At 33.0% G+C, this 16,981-nt stretch overlaps 2 protein-coding genes and 1 long non-coding RNA gene across 6 annotated transcripts; 2 read left to right on the top strand and 1 right to left on the bottom strand.

Moving 5' to 3' along the window:
* Positions 1–4,504: 4,504 nt before the first annotated feature.
* Positions 4,505–6,529, bottom strand: LOC107895354 (NADH dehydrogenase [ubiquinone] iron-sulfur protein 6, mitochondrial). Its single transcript, XM_016820666.2, has 3 exons — positions 6,270–6,529; positions 5,161–5,245; positions 4,505–4,821 (listed from the first exon to the last, which is right to left on the bottom strand). Exons 1-3 carry the CDS (start codon positions 6,384–6,386, stop codon positions 4,712–4,714), a joined length of 312 nt encoding a protein of 103 aa, XP_016676155.1. The 5' UTR covers positions 6,387–6,529; the 3' UTR covers positions 4,505–4,711.
* A 313-nt stretch (positions 6,530–6,842) lies between these two features.
* Positions 6,843–9,974, top strand: LOC107895355 (uncharacterized). 4 transcript variants are annotated; one of them, XR_001683494.2, is made up of 4 exons: positions 6,843–7,062; positions 7,516–7,669; positions 7,887–8,818; positions 9,664–9,974. It is a non-coding gene; the product is annotated as an uncharacterized lncRNA (long non-coding RNA). The 4 variants fall into 4 exon arrangements; XR_001683492.2 differs by lacking the exon at positions 9,664–9,974 and having other exon boundaries at positions 7,887–8,147; positions 8,378–9,057; XR_001683493.2 differs by lacking the exon at positions 9,664–9,974 and having other exon boundaries at positions 7,887–8,151; positions 8,378–9,057.
* A 2,034-nt stretch (positions 9,975–12,008) lies between these two features.
* LOC107895353 (UDP-glycosyltransferase 73C1) lies at positions 12,009–15,518 on the top strand. Its single transcript, XM_016820665.2, has one exon. The coding sequence runs from the start codon at positions 13,712–13,714 to the stop codon at positions 15,197–15,199; it is 1,488 nt and encodes a 495-aa protein (XP_016676154.1). The 5' UTR covers positions 12,009–13,711; the 3' UTR covers positions 15,200–15,518.
* Positions 15,519–16,981: the final 1,463 nt, after the last annotated feature.

Here is a 16,981-nt window from a genome sequence, read left to right as displayed (position 1 = left end):
TTGTGATTAAAAGTATAGAATGCCTCATACAGTTAAATTGAACATAGGAAACATAACTCTCATTACTAATATTGATTTTTAACAAACATATTAATTGCTACTAAATTGAACTGATATAAGCATATTGTTTACCACTGTATTGTTTCGTTAAAGGCATATTAAATGCTACTGTATTGTTCTGTTATGTGCATATTAATTGCTACCATATGAAATTGTTATGAGCATACCATAATGCATTGCATGGGAAGGGGATATGATCGGAGGAAAAATGGAATTATATTTGCATTATTGTTTGTTGTGTACCCACAACCGTAGCAGATTCCAACTATGACAATCTTGTTGTGAACCCACAGCCAGAGTAAATTCCACTGCGACATTTTATCGTGTACTCACAACCATCTAAGACCTATCATCTGCTAGCATGTTGTGATTCCACAGTCATCGACAGATTTCACCTATAATATTTTGTTGTATACCCACATCCATAACCGATTCCATCTGCGGCATTTTATCATGTGTTCACAGCCACTGGTAGTAAAACTGCAAACTAATGGTGGTTAATTCACAATTTGGAGTGATGGTGGTGGGAGTTCTAGGGAATTCCCAAATGTGGAGCGTAGCGGTGAGGTAGGATCTTTCTGATAAGCTGAAACCATTTGGCATTCATAAAAACATGTGCATACAAAACTATGATTTCTGACATGAATTATATACATACATATGTACATTGTTGTGTAATCTAAGATATTGATATGTGTGAAATTACTATAGAAAATTATCCGATGAACAGTGTTTTTGTATGATTAATCGTTACACTGATTATTCTTGTATTGAGTTAAAAAAACGACATTCTGAATTATTATTCGGTAATGATTATTTTGAATTTTAAGAAATTTATAGTGAAGTGTTTTATGTGAAAAATCGTTAGTCTAAAGTGCTTTGTGATTATGTTTATTCTCGAAATTATTAAAATGCTTTGTCTAATGTTTTGTTTCAGATTTCTTGTGATGGAACTCACACTGAACTTTCATAGCTCAACCCCTTATTTTTCTTCTTTTCAGATAACCCACAAGGTTAGGACGTCGCACGACATTCGAAAGGCTCAGCTCGGAATATTGATTTCTATATAAAAGTATTTTAAACTGATTATTTTATAATTTCTATTATTTGAAACTATATTATTATTGTGGCATGGGACTTAGTTTACGGTTTTTACTTAGGTATACATGACATTTAAATCATTTAGGCTATTAGAATATAAATTTTTATTTAATTATGTATGAAGCATGATTTTTTTAAAACTACATTAATATCACTTTTCCCCTGCTAAATTGTAAATGTGTTTTGTTAAAAAATTAATTTGGATTTTCAATTAAGCCTTCAATAGTAAACACCGTTATAAAGAAGATTTAAAGCTTAATCGTTTTTTTTTTACTCCTATGTTTTCTGAAAAGAGTTTAAACTTCTTTCTAAAATAAACAAATATTTTTTTAATAACTATTTTGAAACTCCGATAATTTTGCTAGGTCATTTCAGTAGCCGATGTAATCCCACGAATTCAGGTTTAACGTCTAGGCCGAGTTGGGGAGGTTACAAATAATCCACCCGTTAGCTGCATAACCAATTTGAACTCATTATCGTCCCACCATAGCCAACGGAAAGACTTATTTGAACCCATTACAGAATAAATAATTGGCAACTGAAAATAACCATTAAATTTGTTAGTGTCGAAGCTCCACTGGATTATCGTTAAACAAAATATACCTTCAAATTATAAATTTTACTAAATAAACGAAACATAAAAACGTAAAAAAAATAAAAATAAAATAAAACACTCATCTCTCTCCCATTTATCCTCTAACATAATATAATTAAAAAAATTTCTTCAACTTAGAGTGATCTGTTATTGGGATTATATATAGCTATTTGATCACGCCAAAGAGAATGGCTCCACCAAATAAAATATCAATTTTAATTTTAAATTAAAAAACACTTTAAAGAAAACCTGTCACATGACACTAGTGGCATCATTATCTATGTCTCCACCAAATAAAATATTATTTTTATTTTTAAATTAAAAAACTAAAAAGAAAAACTTACATTAAAATGGTGGTGCCATTCTCTATGGCTCCACTACCATTATTTATTTTTTAGCCACCCAATTATTAAGATATACTAGTATTTTCCTAATATTTATACATGTTGTGTCATTCTATATGACTCCATAAAAAATTGATTTTTTAATCTTATGGCTGACGTGGCATGTTAATGGCGTCAATCTCTATGGCACCATCAACTTTCATTGCTCATTTAAGTTATTTATGAACATAATATAAAAAGTGTCATTTTTGTAATTATTCAAAATTTTGGAGTCATTTTTATACAAAAATCATTAAAGAACCATCAACAAAAGGTTGAATAACACAAACCCAATGACAAAGGCAGGGGCAAAGCCAGGGGCTGGCATGGGCCCTGGCCCCCCTAAAATATAAAATTACATTTTAGACCTTTAAAATTTTTTTAAAATTTTAAATTAGTAAAGGTAAAATTACATTTTAATTCCCCTTAAAATTATAAAAATTCGATTTAATCATTTATAAATTATAAATATATAAATTATAAATATATAAAATATAAAAAATTAAAATTTCATCCGGCCCTAAAAAAATTTTCTAACTTCAACCCTGAACAAAAGAATAAACCGATGGAGTGAGCAACTAGGATTTTTGGGTGAAAACCTCTTTCTAATCTTTTAGATAGGGTTCTTTTAAATTTTTTTAAAGAAGAATAATCTGAAAAGACAAGATTTAAAAGCTAAAATCTATTATTATTTTTTGGGTTGAACAGCTGTGGCCAATGAGGTAGAGAACTGTCTCAAACTGAAAAAATGGGTGGTTTCTGAAAAATAGGATGAAGATGATGAAATTTGGGAGTGAAAAAAAAAATAAAGGAATGAGAGAGAAAGAGAAAGAATGGCTTTGAGAAAACAGAATGAAGATGAAGATGAAGGTGGGTTTATTGTAGAAAATAGGATGATGAAATCTGGGGGTGGATAAAGAAAAGAATGAGACAGAGAAGGGCATTAAGAAAATAGTATGAAGATGAATCGTTTCTAAAAAATAAGATAAAAGATTAATTAAGATATTTTTAATGTTATTAATTATTATAATTTCAAAAATTATTAAAATACTATTTACTTTTTAAACATAAAATAATATTTACTTAAACTAATACATCTACTTACCGAACTAAAACTTAATTAATTTTACACTCTTCCATAATTTTTTATATACTAATAATTTAACAATCTAATTGTTATATTCTACGCTTCATTCATTCAAATTGTACATGTCAAATTTGGTATAAATTAAATATTTTTAGCTATTTATTTTATGTAAAAAAAATTGATCATTAAATATATATTAATATAAATAATATTTTATATCAATAATATGATAATCCCCTTTGCCCGGGGAAGGTGTACGCTTCAAACTGCTAAAGCTGCACCTAGACAAGTACATAGCTCAGGGCTTAGGCTGTGTCGAGAAAACCTGGCGAATATTTTCAAAAAGCAGTAGCACACAGTGATGATATGTTAAGAAAAGATGCAGCTAAAACTAAAGGATTTTGGGGAAGGGAAATAGCCAAACTTGTGGTTAGCGTTGAAGGTGTTTATGGGAGCGAGAAATGTGTGCTTGACCCCACCCCATTTCGTGAAGTGGTGGATTATAAGGTTGCAGAACATCAACAGAGAAGAAAACTGGTTGCCGTCGATAGAGGTCCAAATCGTGTGATCCAATTAATATTGCCACTATTTTCAAGTTGGTATTGGCATACCAGGGAAGAGTCTTGGCACTTTCCTACTGAGCTTTAACATATTCGATGCTGAAGTTGGTCGTAGGTTTATTATTTGTTTAAATTGTCTCTGAACTGAGAGGGGTCGATGGAGCTAGCTGACCCTAGCAGAATGCAATTCCAATGCAACATGAAATGAGCTTTCAGAAACCCAATGCCTGCCTTGATTTAGGTTCTAACTACTTAGCGGGTCTTTGTTTTATAAGCTTAGGACAAAATTTGTATCAACAATTCAATCCTAGTGCAAGTATAATTGAGTTTACTTGTGTTAAATATTGCCAAGTCTAGCGAAACTCTGAGCTACACCGATAGTCATCAGTTTCTACCAAAGAACTTAAAGGGGAGCGCTGTAGAATCCTGAGTGGGAGGAAACTCTTTTTTATAATTTTCATTTCTTTTATGTACAATTAACCTTCTTAAAAACATTATCAGTATAACTTGACATGAAAGTAAGCTCCCAAAATATCAAGCATGCATGCACTCTCTTGCACTTGTCAAATGAACAATATAGGCATAGTCTTCACATGAAAATGTGAAAGGGCTTTCGTGTCTCCTCGATCTCACTATGATTACTGATAAGAAGGAAGAAGTAAGAAAATAAATCAAGCCTGGAAATATATGATATTAACTCAATTATGCAAATGGAAGATTAGACCATAGATGTTCAAATTTACTTTCGAAATATCTTCTCAAATGAGAACTTCAAACACTTAATATGTGAAAAAGAAAAAAAAAACATCACTAAAATGGGTTCATCAAATTTGTTACCAACAACCTGAAACAGAGAAAAGTGCCCCATGGGTACAGCAAAATAAAAATTGTCCCAACAGCCTGAGAAGAACAAAACAAGTAGTTTCTAGTGATGGTGCTCTTGAACGTAGCGTAGGCCACAATACTTGCATACAGCAGGCTCTTTCAAGTCAAGGCATATGAATTCAATTGGGTGTCCCAAAGCAGGATCATTATCTAATACCAACAAAGACCAGGAAAACTTGTGTGTATCAGCTAAAAGATTCATGCAACATTATGTAGGGTTTATCATCTTATGTATTTATTTATGCCTTGGATTTTTCTTAGTTTTACCTGTCAGTGAGCAAAGTTTAGACGAGTTAAAATTAAATATTTATCTTTAGAGAATAACAAAATGGATGACTTCACTTGATTTGAAACTACATTTCAGTAACACATCTTAGCCATTTGCTCTTTAATAAAATATGATTTTAGGTTATCTATTGTGCCAGTACATAATTTAACTACTAATAAGCTTGTTCCCCGAGTACAAGGAAAATAAGGATCAGGACTAACCTCCTTCACAAGCTACAATCCGGCCTTCAACCTTGATCGGAGGGACTTCATTGATCAACTCCATAGGAGATTTCTTGCTTGAATCCTGCAAATTTGGAAAAAGAAAACAACAAAATAAAATAAATAAGAAAGCTTAATTTCTTCATTTCATTGCCCTCTTGTATTTTGAGAGGCAAAGGCCAATCGATTAATGATCGTTTTTTGCATGATCAGAAACATACTAACTTACTAAGTTAGTGGACTGGACTTTACCCTATCACTAACCATTTTTCTTAAGCACTTATAGGCATGACAAATTAACGAAAGTTACAAGGTAACCATGTTGAGACACACCTATTCTTACGCCAAATCCATGTCTATGAACCAAGGTATTCACGCATATGGTTAAAGTAAAAAGCAGTATAATCAAGAATATTTAACACTTTAAAGCTTTCTTCAAAATCAAAGAACTAAATTAGTGGGAAACAAAGATTGCATAAGTAAAACCAGAAAACATCCGCAGAGTATTCTACTTTGTTCATAAACAAAAAATAATCAACGCTTAAAAGCCACTTCATGTGCTTCAAAACGTAGGTAACAATAATCTGCCAGCATCTTCAATAATTCAAATTACCCAACAGGATGTAGAACACTTAACAAACAACAACAAGTAGACTCAAAAAATTGAAAGTTTTCAAAAGGGCTTCAAGCCTTCAGCGTACTCAATTTACTGAGTTAAGCACCAAAAACAATAAAAATATAAGGAAATTCCTGGATAAATAACTAGATAATCCGTCAAAGACAATAATTTCCAATTTTTAGTAAAACTTTCTTTTGAGAAAGTAAAATTACTTATTTTTTCTTTTCCGATAACTAAAATTTACGCTTGTCAGCTGAAATCAACGAAACCAAACATATTATTACGTCAAGAACCTGATAACGGAATTCAGATTCAGATTCTACAAGAACATTAAAAAACCAGAATGAATTATCAATTAAAGTTCCGATATTCATTTGTTTATAATAGTTTCAAGTAAAGCCCATAAAGGCCTAAAGCATAGCCCCAATCTTCCATAAATTTCAGAAGAAAATGGATAAAAAAAAAAGAGTGAAAATCTGGGATTAAGTACCTGCATCCATTTCGCAGTGTGATTGCTGATTTGGCTGCTAACAAGGCTGAAATTACGAGTCGTAGATCCCAAATACGATGACCTGATTAGGGTTCTCAGAACACCCGAATACGCCATTTTTTTTTTATAAAAAAAGGGGAATTTTCTTCTCTTCTTTTTTCTGGGTAATGAAATTCGAAGTCGGGACGGTGGAGATTCGAAAGAGCTAAAATATTGGTTAAAGGGCCTTCAAACGAAGATTGTTGGGCTCGGTCTTTGTGGATGGATGCTAAGCCCATTCTAAACATCAAATTAGCAAAATGAAAACAAAGCACAGTTTATACTTCCTAATTATATTTCAAAAGAAATTATATCAACTTGTACGTGACTCAATTGTAAATGTATTTATTAATACATGATATTAACGAAGATGGAGAGGGGGATAGTGTCAAGGAAGACTGATTTACCCTTGTTGGGGTTGAGAGCCGGAAAAGTTAGGAGGTTAGGCGAAGGTCGTTAAGAACTTAGCATATAACACTATGTTTGGTTGGAGGGAATGGCTATTCCATTCCCTCCTTATTCTTTGATGACTAGTAATGCTTTTGTTTGGTTCACCGTTTCTTCATTCGGCCGTATTACTTAAAGCGTTTCTATTCCCTCAAACGCGTAATAGGGATTCAGCGCTGAAAGCTTGGAATGGCTATTCCGACCATCGCCGAATAGAAATGAAGAAAATTCTTCCCAAAATCTCCTTCAGACTTTCTTTGCAAATGCGTTCAAAATTGCTTCTTTTATTACAACAATACACTTTCAGGTTAGCAGATTTTTCTTTTAAGTTTAATTTCGTTTGGTTTATGTTCTTCAATAATCAAATTTTGTTTTATAAGGGTTTTGGTGATGGGTTTTCTTTAAAATTTCTAAAAAAAATAAGCTACAACTCAACTCCCAAATCTCTGCCTTTTGGGGGAGATGATGTTTCGTTTTCTCTTATGGGAAACCTACGGACTAGAATTGAATTGCAGAGAGTCAATCGTAATCATCATATCGATATCTTCTTCTTAATCCTTGTTTTATTATTTCGATTTTGCTGCTGGAGATGACAAATATAAACTAATTAATGGAGGAGATAACTCAAATTTTGATGAATTTCTATTGTCTGTAATACCCACGCATATCCCTTTTGCAATATTTTTCGTTCTTTAAATCAGAGTTTTATTCCCAAATTTCTTACTAATAATAACTTAATTTTCATTATTATATTTTACAGTATTTCAGATTTGGAGATATGGTGCAACAAAAGAAAATTTATTAAGAAATATACATTATAGTGCTTTGGAGCAGATACAAATTGAAGTCCAGACACTAGAGGGTCAAATGGAACCAGAAGTTCTGCTAACGGGCAGTATAGATGGCTCCTTCAGGTATAAATGGAGTTGGAAATAGATATAGATGTATCTGCATCCTCTTCCAAGTACAGGATGCCTTCGATTTTCTATTATTGTACTATAAATTCTAGTACTTTAGTTGGATCTACAACTCAGTGATGTCAGTTTTTCAGCTTCAATGTTCTGTTTTTATGAGCTTGTTAACAAAATTTAGGTCAGGGTTGAAAGCTGAAATTGGAATATTCTTTCCTAGGATATTATTCTCCGACATGAATCAGTGCAGTGCTTAATTGGCATCATTAAGTCAATGGGAGCTTGGATGGATCAAGAGCTGAAGATAGGTGATTCTGACTTGTCTAGAAGCTTCGAGAGTGACCCTTCATCAGAGAGACCTTCAACCTCGATTGTAGAAAATGGAGTTGTCCCTGATTGTGAGTTGCATCCAGAAATGAATTTTGAATTGTCAGATACTGCTACGCTTGAGCAACGCCGGGCTTACAAGATTGAACTCCAAGTCGGTAATTTTTTTATGTTGGGATAAGTATGAGTGGTTCTTCAAGTAGCAGTTACTTATCTAGTACTGAAACTGTCACAGAGGGCCGCCTAAATATATCATTATAATTTGCCGTATTACTATTGACTTCTCTTAAGTCATGTAATTTTATGTAGCGTAATTTTATGTGTAGCTCTCATTTTCTTTTACAAGCTTAGTTTTACTGACCAACTTTACTGGGTTAAATGCAGAAAGGTGGCTCATTATTTAACAGGAATCCTTCCAAAGGCATCAAGTTTCTTATAAATATATGCAGATGAGAGCTTTATTGCCTGATAGACCACGCTTTTCTTCAGCCAAGTTAAATAGTTGCATGACTATTTCATTCTTGAGATATTCCAATGGAAGCACAAAGTGTTTCTGATCCACATTGTATACAACAAAATCGCCCTACTCAATTGTTGTCGACGTGTTGCAACTGTTTGCGCCAGTATCTAAGGTGGCACTTGATGGTGTGATCCTCTTTCTCCTGATTGTAGCCATTTTTTGCCATTTTCTTACTAACTTGATAAGCTTCTTAGCGCTGACCATCTTGCTTTGCTCTAAGGTTAATAGGAAAGAACTCCAAGATTTAGGCTTGAAACTCTTCTAGATATAAAGCAATGGAAATTTGATGAATATATAACTAGAAGGTGAGAGACAGTCCCTTTAATGAACAGTACAATACCGGTATTCATTGGAAACAAAGACGTGGTAGGTAGATATGTATAGTCTGCAAGGTGACCATGTTTGTTTTTATTGGATGATTAACCCCCAGCAAAGTTGATCATATATAGAAGTTCATATATACATCTTTATGTAACTTCCAAGTGGTTTAACAACAATAAGGTCCAGTAATGAAAGTGGTCAGATGATCCACATGTTCTGGATTGATGAGTTTTTATGATTTCTGAAACAGATTTTGCCCCTTAAAGATTGTTTATCTCTAGGCTGTTATGCTTTTAAATTGTCTTTTGTCTAAATCTACTCCGCATTTATCTGTCTGTTAATTGCTTTAAGAGATTATGGGGTCAAATATATGCTTAAATCTGTTTGAGCTGCCTTTTCTTGATAACTATTATAACTAGATAGACATAAAAAATATATGGTAAAAAGAACTCTTCAATTCCTCTCAATTTCGAATTGAGCAAATTGGTCCTTCTAAGAAAATCAAAGCAATTTATTTCCTATCAATTTCGAAGGTTAGAAATTAAGGACAATTAATCATAGAGTTAATGTTTTCATGGATTATACATGATTTTGATTGGTCTAATAACAAATTTAGCCCTTATTGTTAATACATTCTATCAATTGGGTCCTAATTTAATAAATTTATCTTGCAACATTTGTGTAAATTTTGAAGTTGAATTTATTGAATTTTCCTGATATTGGCTATGAATTGAGCTTGCATGCTTCCTCACAACCATCTTCTTCTAAGCCAGGTAAATCTATTGAAGATTTAGTTGAGCCTTTCGCTAATACAGCTCAACGTTTGCAGGCAAACATGGAGAACCACTTTCAGAACATAGAAAATCAAATCAATCAACGTACAATTTTAGTGTAGTAGATTAGAAACTCAAGAAGTTGACCAAGAGGTGGTCGCTCTCAAGGAATTAACACTGAATTTCTGAATAATTACACAATATGCATACTTATGTAGCTTTTTGATAGTATAATGACATGATAGAATGTGATTACAATATTGTAACTTTTTGATGTTGTAAAATTTTATAACATATGAATTATGACATATAAACTAATGAAATCATGTAACTTTTTGTTAGTATATGAATATTATATTTGGATCTGAAATATAATTCTCAAGTTATTTATTCTTCTAATATTTTGTTTATAATTAAATTATTTGTTTCAGTAATGATATTTTAGCACATTAAATATGTATTACAGTTTAAAAATAATAAAGTAGATTATATATTATTTTTTTAGTATTATATATTATGATTTTTTAATTCATATAATAATAATTATATTAATAATGTTATTAAATTACATATTATTTTATTAAATTATATTTAATAATAATTATGTTAAAATATGGTTAAATTATTTTTTTAATAAAATATATTTAATAATAATTTTATTAAAATTTAATAACAATAACAATAATTATCTACCTTAACAAAAAATTCTACTAAGGGTATTCTGGTCGTTTTAGTTTTTTTCCTTATGCTATTACAACATCATTCTATTTAACCAAATACAAGAATACTATTACAGTTCTATTCTATTCCATTCAATCAAACAGTTAAATTACTTATTACAGCTCTATTCCATTACAGCTCTATTTAATTACAACCCTATTCCATTACAACCAACCAAACGTACTGTAAGAGTTTTGAGAGATGCTAGGAGTATTTATAGAAGTGATGGTTCCATATGGTTTCTTATTGAGGAGAGTGTACCTATTAATAGCAGGTGGCCTAACAAAAGGTCCAATTAATTGGTTAAGGGCAGGTGGTCCCTCCCGTGGATGATATAAAGCATGTGAGTAGTTGGTCATAGAATGACCATCCAGACGGTATAAGGTTGAGGGTCGTTCACGAGTGCCTCTCCAATCGCTTCTCATAATTCTCTGTGTCCCACTCGAGGTAGGGTTTAAGAATTAATGTAAGTTTGTATTTGACGTTAGAAGACTATTTTTTTTCTTTTTATTACATATTCAAATTGTTCATAGAGTAAGTATGCATGTTAAATTTAAACTGTTTACTAAACTGACAAAATGACTTGATTGATATAATATTAATACTTTAAAGATTCAATTATAATGTTGAAAAAGTTTCAAACAATTTAAATTTTAAACCATAATTTGTAAAGTCTAATGCAAGTATATCTGTCTAACTTATAAAATTTAAAAGTTTCATAGACTTTATTCGTTTTTAGGGTTAAATATTAAAATTATACATAAATTTTGATTCAAAATGTAATTTGATATATAAATTTTAATTTGAAAAGATTCTACGAATTGAATTTTGATTTTGATTCAATCATATATATATTTTTTTAAAAATACATCAATTTATTTCCATATTAGATAAATATAATTATTTTTGCATACAATATTTAGACATAAAATGATATTATATCGATAATGATGTTATGATTTATAAAAATTGAATCAAAATAATATTTCATATATAAAATTATACAAAATCAAAATTTATGTATAGAATTACAAATTTAGTCTTTAGATATGATTTTAAACTTTTATTTTATTTTATTTTTCTCATTTTTGTTAAAAGTTTTTTCAATTAACAAACTATTGACGAGTTTTAAGGTGGGATTTAAAAAAAAAAGCTTTTCATGACACCTAATTATATAAAAATTAATGTTATATAAATTAAATCAAATAAAAATTAATATTATTTGAATTGCATCGATTAGATTAAAAATTGTACCTAAATTATTATTCAATCACATAAAACATAACTCTTTTACGCAAATTAATAGAAGCCTTTAATATTTTGTGTAAATTACAAAATACAGAAAAAGTGGGGATCTCTGAGGAGGCAGTGGCCATCAGTCCTTGGGAAATTCGATTCAAGAAGACAACTTGACTGCTCCAGCCGACAGTCACATTAACAGAAGTGACAAGGAAGCTGCTTAGATTTTAATTCCCGGTTAGAACTTCGAGAATACAGGGGAAAGTTCAAAGATGGGTTGCAATCCAAAGATGCCATTCAAATTGAGCCCAATAATGGGACGGAAGGAGACTCTAGAATGGACAATGTAAATGTGGGCCTTAACTTTTTGAAGGCCCATCTGATGAGTTACGGATCCGGATAATGACTGTTTAGTGGGTCATGAGCATGATGGCTTGGATGAGGCACTATTGTCAGCCATAACCAAAACTAAGGTGAGGAAGATTCGTTAACAGCTGGGTATTTGTGAGGCCAAGATAATTACAAAGAGAGGAAGAGGGAGACCGCCTGAGAAGAAGAAAGGATCTGGGAAGTGGCCAAAACAATCCAAAGTGGTGAACGACTCGCTCTCCGACTCAGATTTCATCGATCGAAGGAGAGTCATCCGTAAAGAAGCTGAGGAAGCTTGGGAAGTGGGAAAAATCTTGGGTCTGAGGGCTAGCTGCAGTGATGAGGTCGTTATTTCAGAATTCATAAGGCTAGAAGAAGCGTGGGACTTGTAGAGTAAGGGATTTTGGTAAACTCTTGGGGCTTCAAGCAAGGGGAATTGAAGAAGAGGTTGTGAGAGAGTTGTTTCGCTATTGCAGAAAGGCCAGCCTTGATGTAGGACGTTGGGGGAACTTGAAGGTTCGGGTTTGAAAGAGGTGTCGTGCATTGTTCTTTAATGGAAAGGTCGATCAAAATTTTGATTGTGTGCTGGTCAAATTTTTGTCCTTGTGAGATTGAGGAGCAAAAAGGTATTTGACTTATGTTGTGAATATGAATGTCAGTGTTGGTATCATTTGTGCTTTGGGGTGAAGACTTTTTTTTTTCCCTTCTTCTTATTTGATGAGCCGAACAGTTTTAATGGTTTTACCAACGAATGGAAATTGACTTGCAGTGGTTGACTCTCATTAAGGGTCTTTTTAGCAGAGATATCATATATTCTCCTCCGATCATGCGTTAAAGTCCTCTGGACTGATATGTTTTTATGCCAATGAAGTTGTATCTGGAAGGGTCAGCCTTTGAAGCTTTAGAGAGAGTGATGACAGAATTGGACCAAAATGTGGCTACATCTTTTATGTGAGGCGTTTATTGGGGCTCTGTGGTGATTTGGCTATGATGCTTTTGCTGTTTGAGGCGAGGACTGATCCTATTTTTGGTTTATTCATGCTTGAAGAGCTTGTTTTCCTTGAATTGGAAGCAATCTGATTTTGATGAAAAAATTGATTAGGAACATGATGGTTCTTTTAAATGAGAATCAGCCTCGGAAGTGATGGTGATATCTAGCTTAGTTGAGGTTTTGGCTTCTCAGTATCATTTGTTGCTTAATTTTCTTGGCTTGGTGTTTCTATGGCAAACCTCTGTGATGTGGCCAATTGCGTTAAAAGAGTGGCTAAAGATTCTTTTTTTTTTTTATTTGAGGCGATCTTCTGTAGCTTTGAAATTCCTAATTTATTAATAATATTATTAATTTACCGAGAAAAAAAAACATGACTCAGTAACACAAATAGACAAATTGAATAATGTTTTATATAAGATTAATTACAGAAAATATTAAAACTTTCATCAAAGTTGATTTCGTGTAGGATTTGATGGCTACTTACAAATCAATATGCCAGTCTTGGTCTGCCATGTTCCCTATTTTTTATACGAAATTAGCCACCCAGCACTTCACTTACAATCATAATTTCACAAATGAGAAAAAGCCTAACTCACTTTTTCTACATAAATAGACAAAAATGCTTATGTATGCCCTTATGTCACCTCCTCAATCCTTTCTTTCGCTTGCCTTTTTTTCTTATATACAATATAAATAAATTAAAATATCTCAAATATAATAAAAAAACATCAAAATTTATATCAGTATATAAAACCAGACTTATGGTTTAGTTTTTGACAGTTTCGATGGCGACTCCTACTCAAGAGGAGCAGCAGCTTCACTTTGTGGTGTTTCCCTTCATGTCTCAAGGCCATATGGCCCCTATGATTGACATTGCTAGATTGCTGGCACAGCGAGGCGTGATCGTAACCATCATTACAACGCCTCAAAAGGCAGCTAGGTTCAAGGCAACCCTCGATCGTGCCATGGAATCGGGGCTCTTCATCCGTCTACTTGAGGTACAGTTTCCATGTGCTGAATTTGGATTGCCAGAAGGGTGCGAGAGCTTCGACATGCTGCCTTCCTTTAGCTTAGCCTGGAATTTCTACCAAGCTACCGACGCGCTTGAAACGCCAGTTAAAAAACTGTTACCTGAGCTAACGCCAAGCCCCAACTGTATCCTTTCTGATGTGTTGTTTGCGTTCACACTCGACATTGCCAACCAGTTTCAGATTCCGAGGATCGTGTTCCATGGAGTTTGTTGCTTTCGTCTTGTTTGTCTCCATAATTTACGCATCTCCAACGTTCTTGACCACGTTTCCTCAGAGACGGAGTACTTCGTCGTGCCTAACATGCCCCACAAAGTTGAGTTCACTAAATGCCAGGTCACACAAGTTATGGCTGAAAACCTCAAGCAATTTTCGGAGGAACGGAAGAAGGCGGATCTCGAGTCTTACGGCGTCATCATAAACTCTTTCGAAGAGATGGAGCCCGAATATGTTAAGGAATACAAGAAGGCAAGGGAGGACAAAGTATGGTGCATTGGTCCGGTTTCTCTATGTAACAAGGATGCCATGGATAAAGCTCAGAGAGGCAACAAGGCCTCGGTTGATGAACAAGAGTTCTTGAGATGGCTTGATTCTCAAAAACCAGGTACCGTAATCTATGCCTGTCTGGGAAGCATATCGAACTTGACGCCCTCACAATTGATACAACTCGGTTTAGGCCTGGAGGCATCGAATAGGCCGTTTATATGGGTTATAAGAGCAAGTGATGCATCGAATGATGTAGACACCTGGATTTCAGAGGACGGTTTCGAGGAAAGAACGAAAGGAAGAGGGCTTGTGATCCGGGGTTGGGCACCGCAAGTACTAATACTATCGCATCAGGCCATCGGAGGGTTCTTAACTCATTGCGGTTGGAACTCAACAATCGAAGGCATCTCTGCCGGTGTTCCATTGATAACTTGGCCCCTATTTGCTGATCAGTTTGCCAATGAGAAACTGGCTGTACAAATAGTTGAAATCGGAGTGAGGGTGGGAGTAGAGGAGCCAATGAGGTGGGGAGAAGAAGAGAAAATTGGAGTATTAGTGAAGAAAGAAGATGTTAAAGAGGCTATTGAAAAGCTGATGGATGAAGGAGAGGAAGGAGAAGAGAGAAGGAAAAGAGCTAAGAGACTTGGAGAGATGGCAAATAAGGCTGTTGAGATAGGGGGATCTTCCCACCTCCACATTTCACGGTTAATCCAAGATATCAGGCAAAGGGCTAATGAGAGGAAGCAACTTAGCACCTGAAATGAAGCGGCAACCTAAATCTCCATACTCCAAAAGAGCTTAGGGAGTCACTTCATGGTCACTTATATGAATCGCTATGTATGCTTTACCAGAGAAATATAATTGTAAAATGCAAATGGCCCAATCTCAAGATAAATGAAAGGAGTACGAGTCGCAGCACATGTATGAACTTCATCCACCATGTGGACTTCCTCCCTATAAGACAACTTAAAAAGCAACAATACCACCATGTAAACTTCATAATTTGTATCACTTATATCGACTTCCCCATAAGTGCATAATTTATTTATTTATTTATAATATTTCTCCCATTAAATTATATGTTGTTAATTATATTGTTTTGATTTATGGAATAAGTAGAGAAAAATAGCTTAAATTTTTATTTTTGAAGTTTGCAGTTTGGACTTTCAACATAGTGCAATTTTCGTGTTTTGGCTATAACTTAAGTTACAAACCTCTATTTTGAGTCCATATATTGATTCGAAGGGAATTGAAAGATCTAACTAAAGTTATTTTATGGATGAAGCTAAAAAATATTAGGAACACGTCCGAAAACGGTCTGAAAGTTTGATGTAAAAATTACCAAAATATCTTGAAAAAAAAAACTTTGCTTTATTAAATTAATGGGACTTTTGTATTTTTTCCATTAAATTATTTTTACCCTATAAATAGACATTATTAGGTTAAAATAGAGAGACAAGACATAGCCACCTTATTTTTATTTTGTTTTTGCATTTTATTTTCTTTCCGAGTTTCTAAAGCCTCTTTTTAGTCGAAGGTTAATCGAAGTTTGTTTCCATAAATTCATGAGATTTATTTATGCTTTAGTTCTTATTTGTTCTTTGGTATTCACGCATCTTCTATTTTAATTACAATTGCTCAGGTTTGATAAATATTCAACTGATATTTGATAGCGTAGAATAGTTGTTTTGTCAATTAGAATAATTAAATTTGTAATTGTTAAATTCATTTTAATACTAGTGGCAAATTGCATAACTCGTTTATATGGTGGTTTACGTTTATGTGGTGTGGATGTCTAATCTAGCTTAAATTAACCCCGTTGAGGTGAGTTTGTCGGTTAGAATTAGGTCTCACTCATTCTTAATGTTATCGGTAAGTTAATGTTGAGTGTTGAGTTACAAGGTTATTTTTCAGTTAGAGAAAAAATTTCAATCAAGCTACCTCTTGGTTAATGAACATGTATGGAGAGATTCATTGCTCAATGCTAAGTTGATAGCTAGAACTAATTTATTAAAGGCATCTAAGACACCCTTGTGTCGATGATTGAATCTACGAATCAAATGAAGATTTTACCTTTGGTTAGAGTTTATTCTCATTGATTTTCTTTTCCTTTATTTTATGATTTCTTTTTACTTTGTTTTAATTTTAAACCCCCTTTTAATTTTATTTTTATCAAAGAAATAAAATTATCACTAGTCTATGTAGATTCGATCATACATGCTGCTATCTACTAATTTATATTTTTTAAATAAGTTTTATTTTTGTAGGTCTTAACAGCCTAACAAATTTTGGCGCCGTTGTTGGGGATCAATGTTAATAATTTTATTTCCTTTTTATTTCCCGTTTTACTTTTACTTTATTTTAGTTTTAGTTCTTTATCTTCAATTTAGTTTTTATTTCTCTTTATGTCTCAATCTTTTCGTACAAAATCTCTTGTACGATCCAAAGATTTAGAAAACATCAAGAAGGATGAGAAGGGAAACAAGAATCAAGCGCAACCCATTGTTTGTTGCTGTTGAATTAGATATTAATAATAAGTCA

This window comes from Gossypium hirsutum, chromosome A13, assembly GCF_007990345.1.
Source record: "Gossypium hirsutum isolate 1008001.06 chromosome A13, Gossypium_hirsutum_v2.1, whole genome shotgun sequence".
Classification (NCBI taxonomy): Eukaryota; Viridiplantae; Streptophyta; class Magnoliopsida; order Malvales; family Malvaceae; genus Gossypium; species Gossypium hirsutum.
Note: the sequence above shows the minus strand (reverse complement) of the source record. Positions and strands in the feature narration are given on the sequence as shown.

Excerpts from the sequence above, each read along its gene's own strand:
- LOC107895354 (XM_016820666.2), bottom strand. The coding sequence starts at position 6,386 with ATGGCGTATTCGGGTGTTCTGAGAACCCTAATCAGGTCATCGTATTTG. Across the intron at positions 5,246-6,269 it reads ACACTGCGAAATGGATGCAG|GATTCAAGCAAGAAATCTCC; the intron begins GTACTTAATCCC and ends CCAAATTTGCAG. Across the intron at positions 4,822-5,160 it reads GATTGTAGCTTGTGAAGGAG|ATAATGATCCTGCTTTGGGA; the intron begins GTTAGTCCTGAT and ends TGTTGGTATTAG.
- LOC107895353 (XM_016820665.2), top strand. The coding sequence starts at position 13,712 with ATGGCGACTCCTACTCAAGAGGAGCAGCAGCTTCACTTTGTGGTGTTT.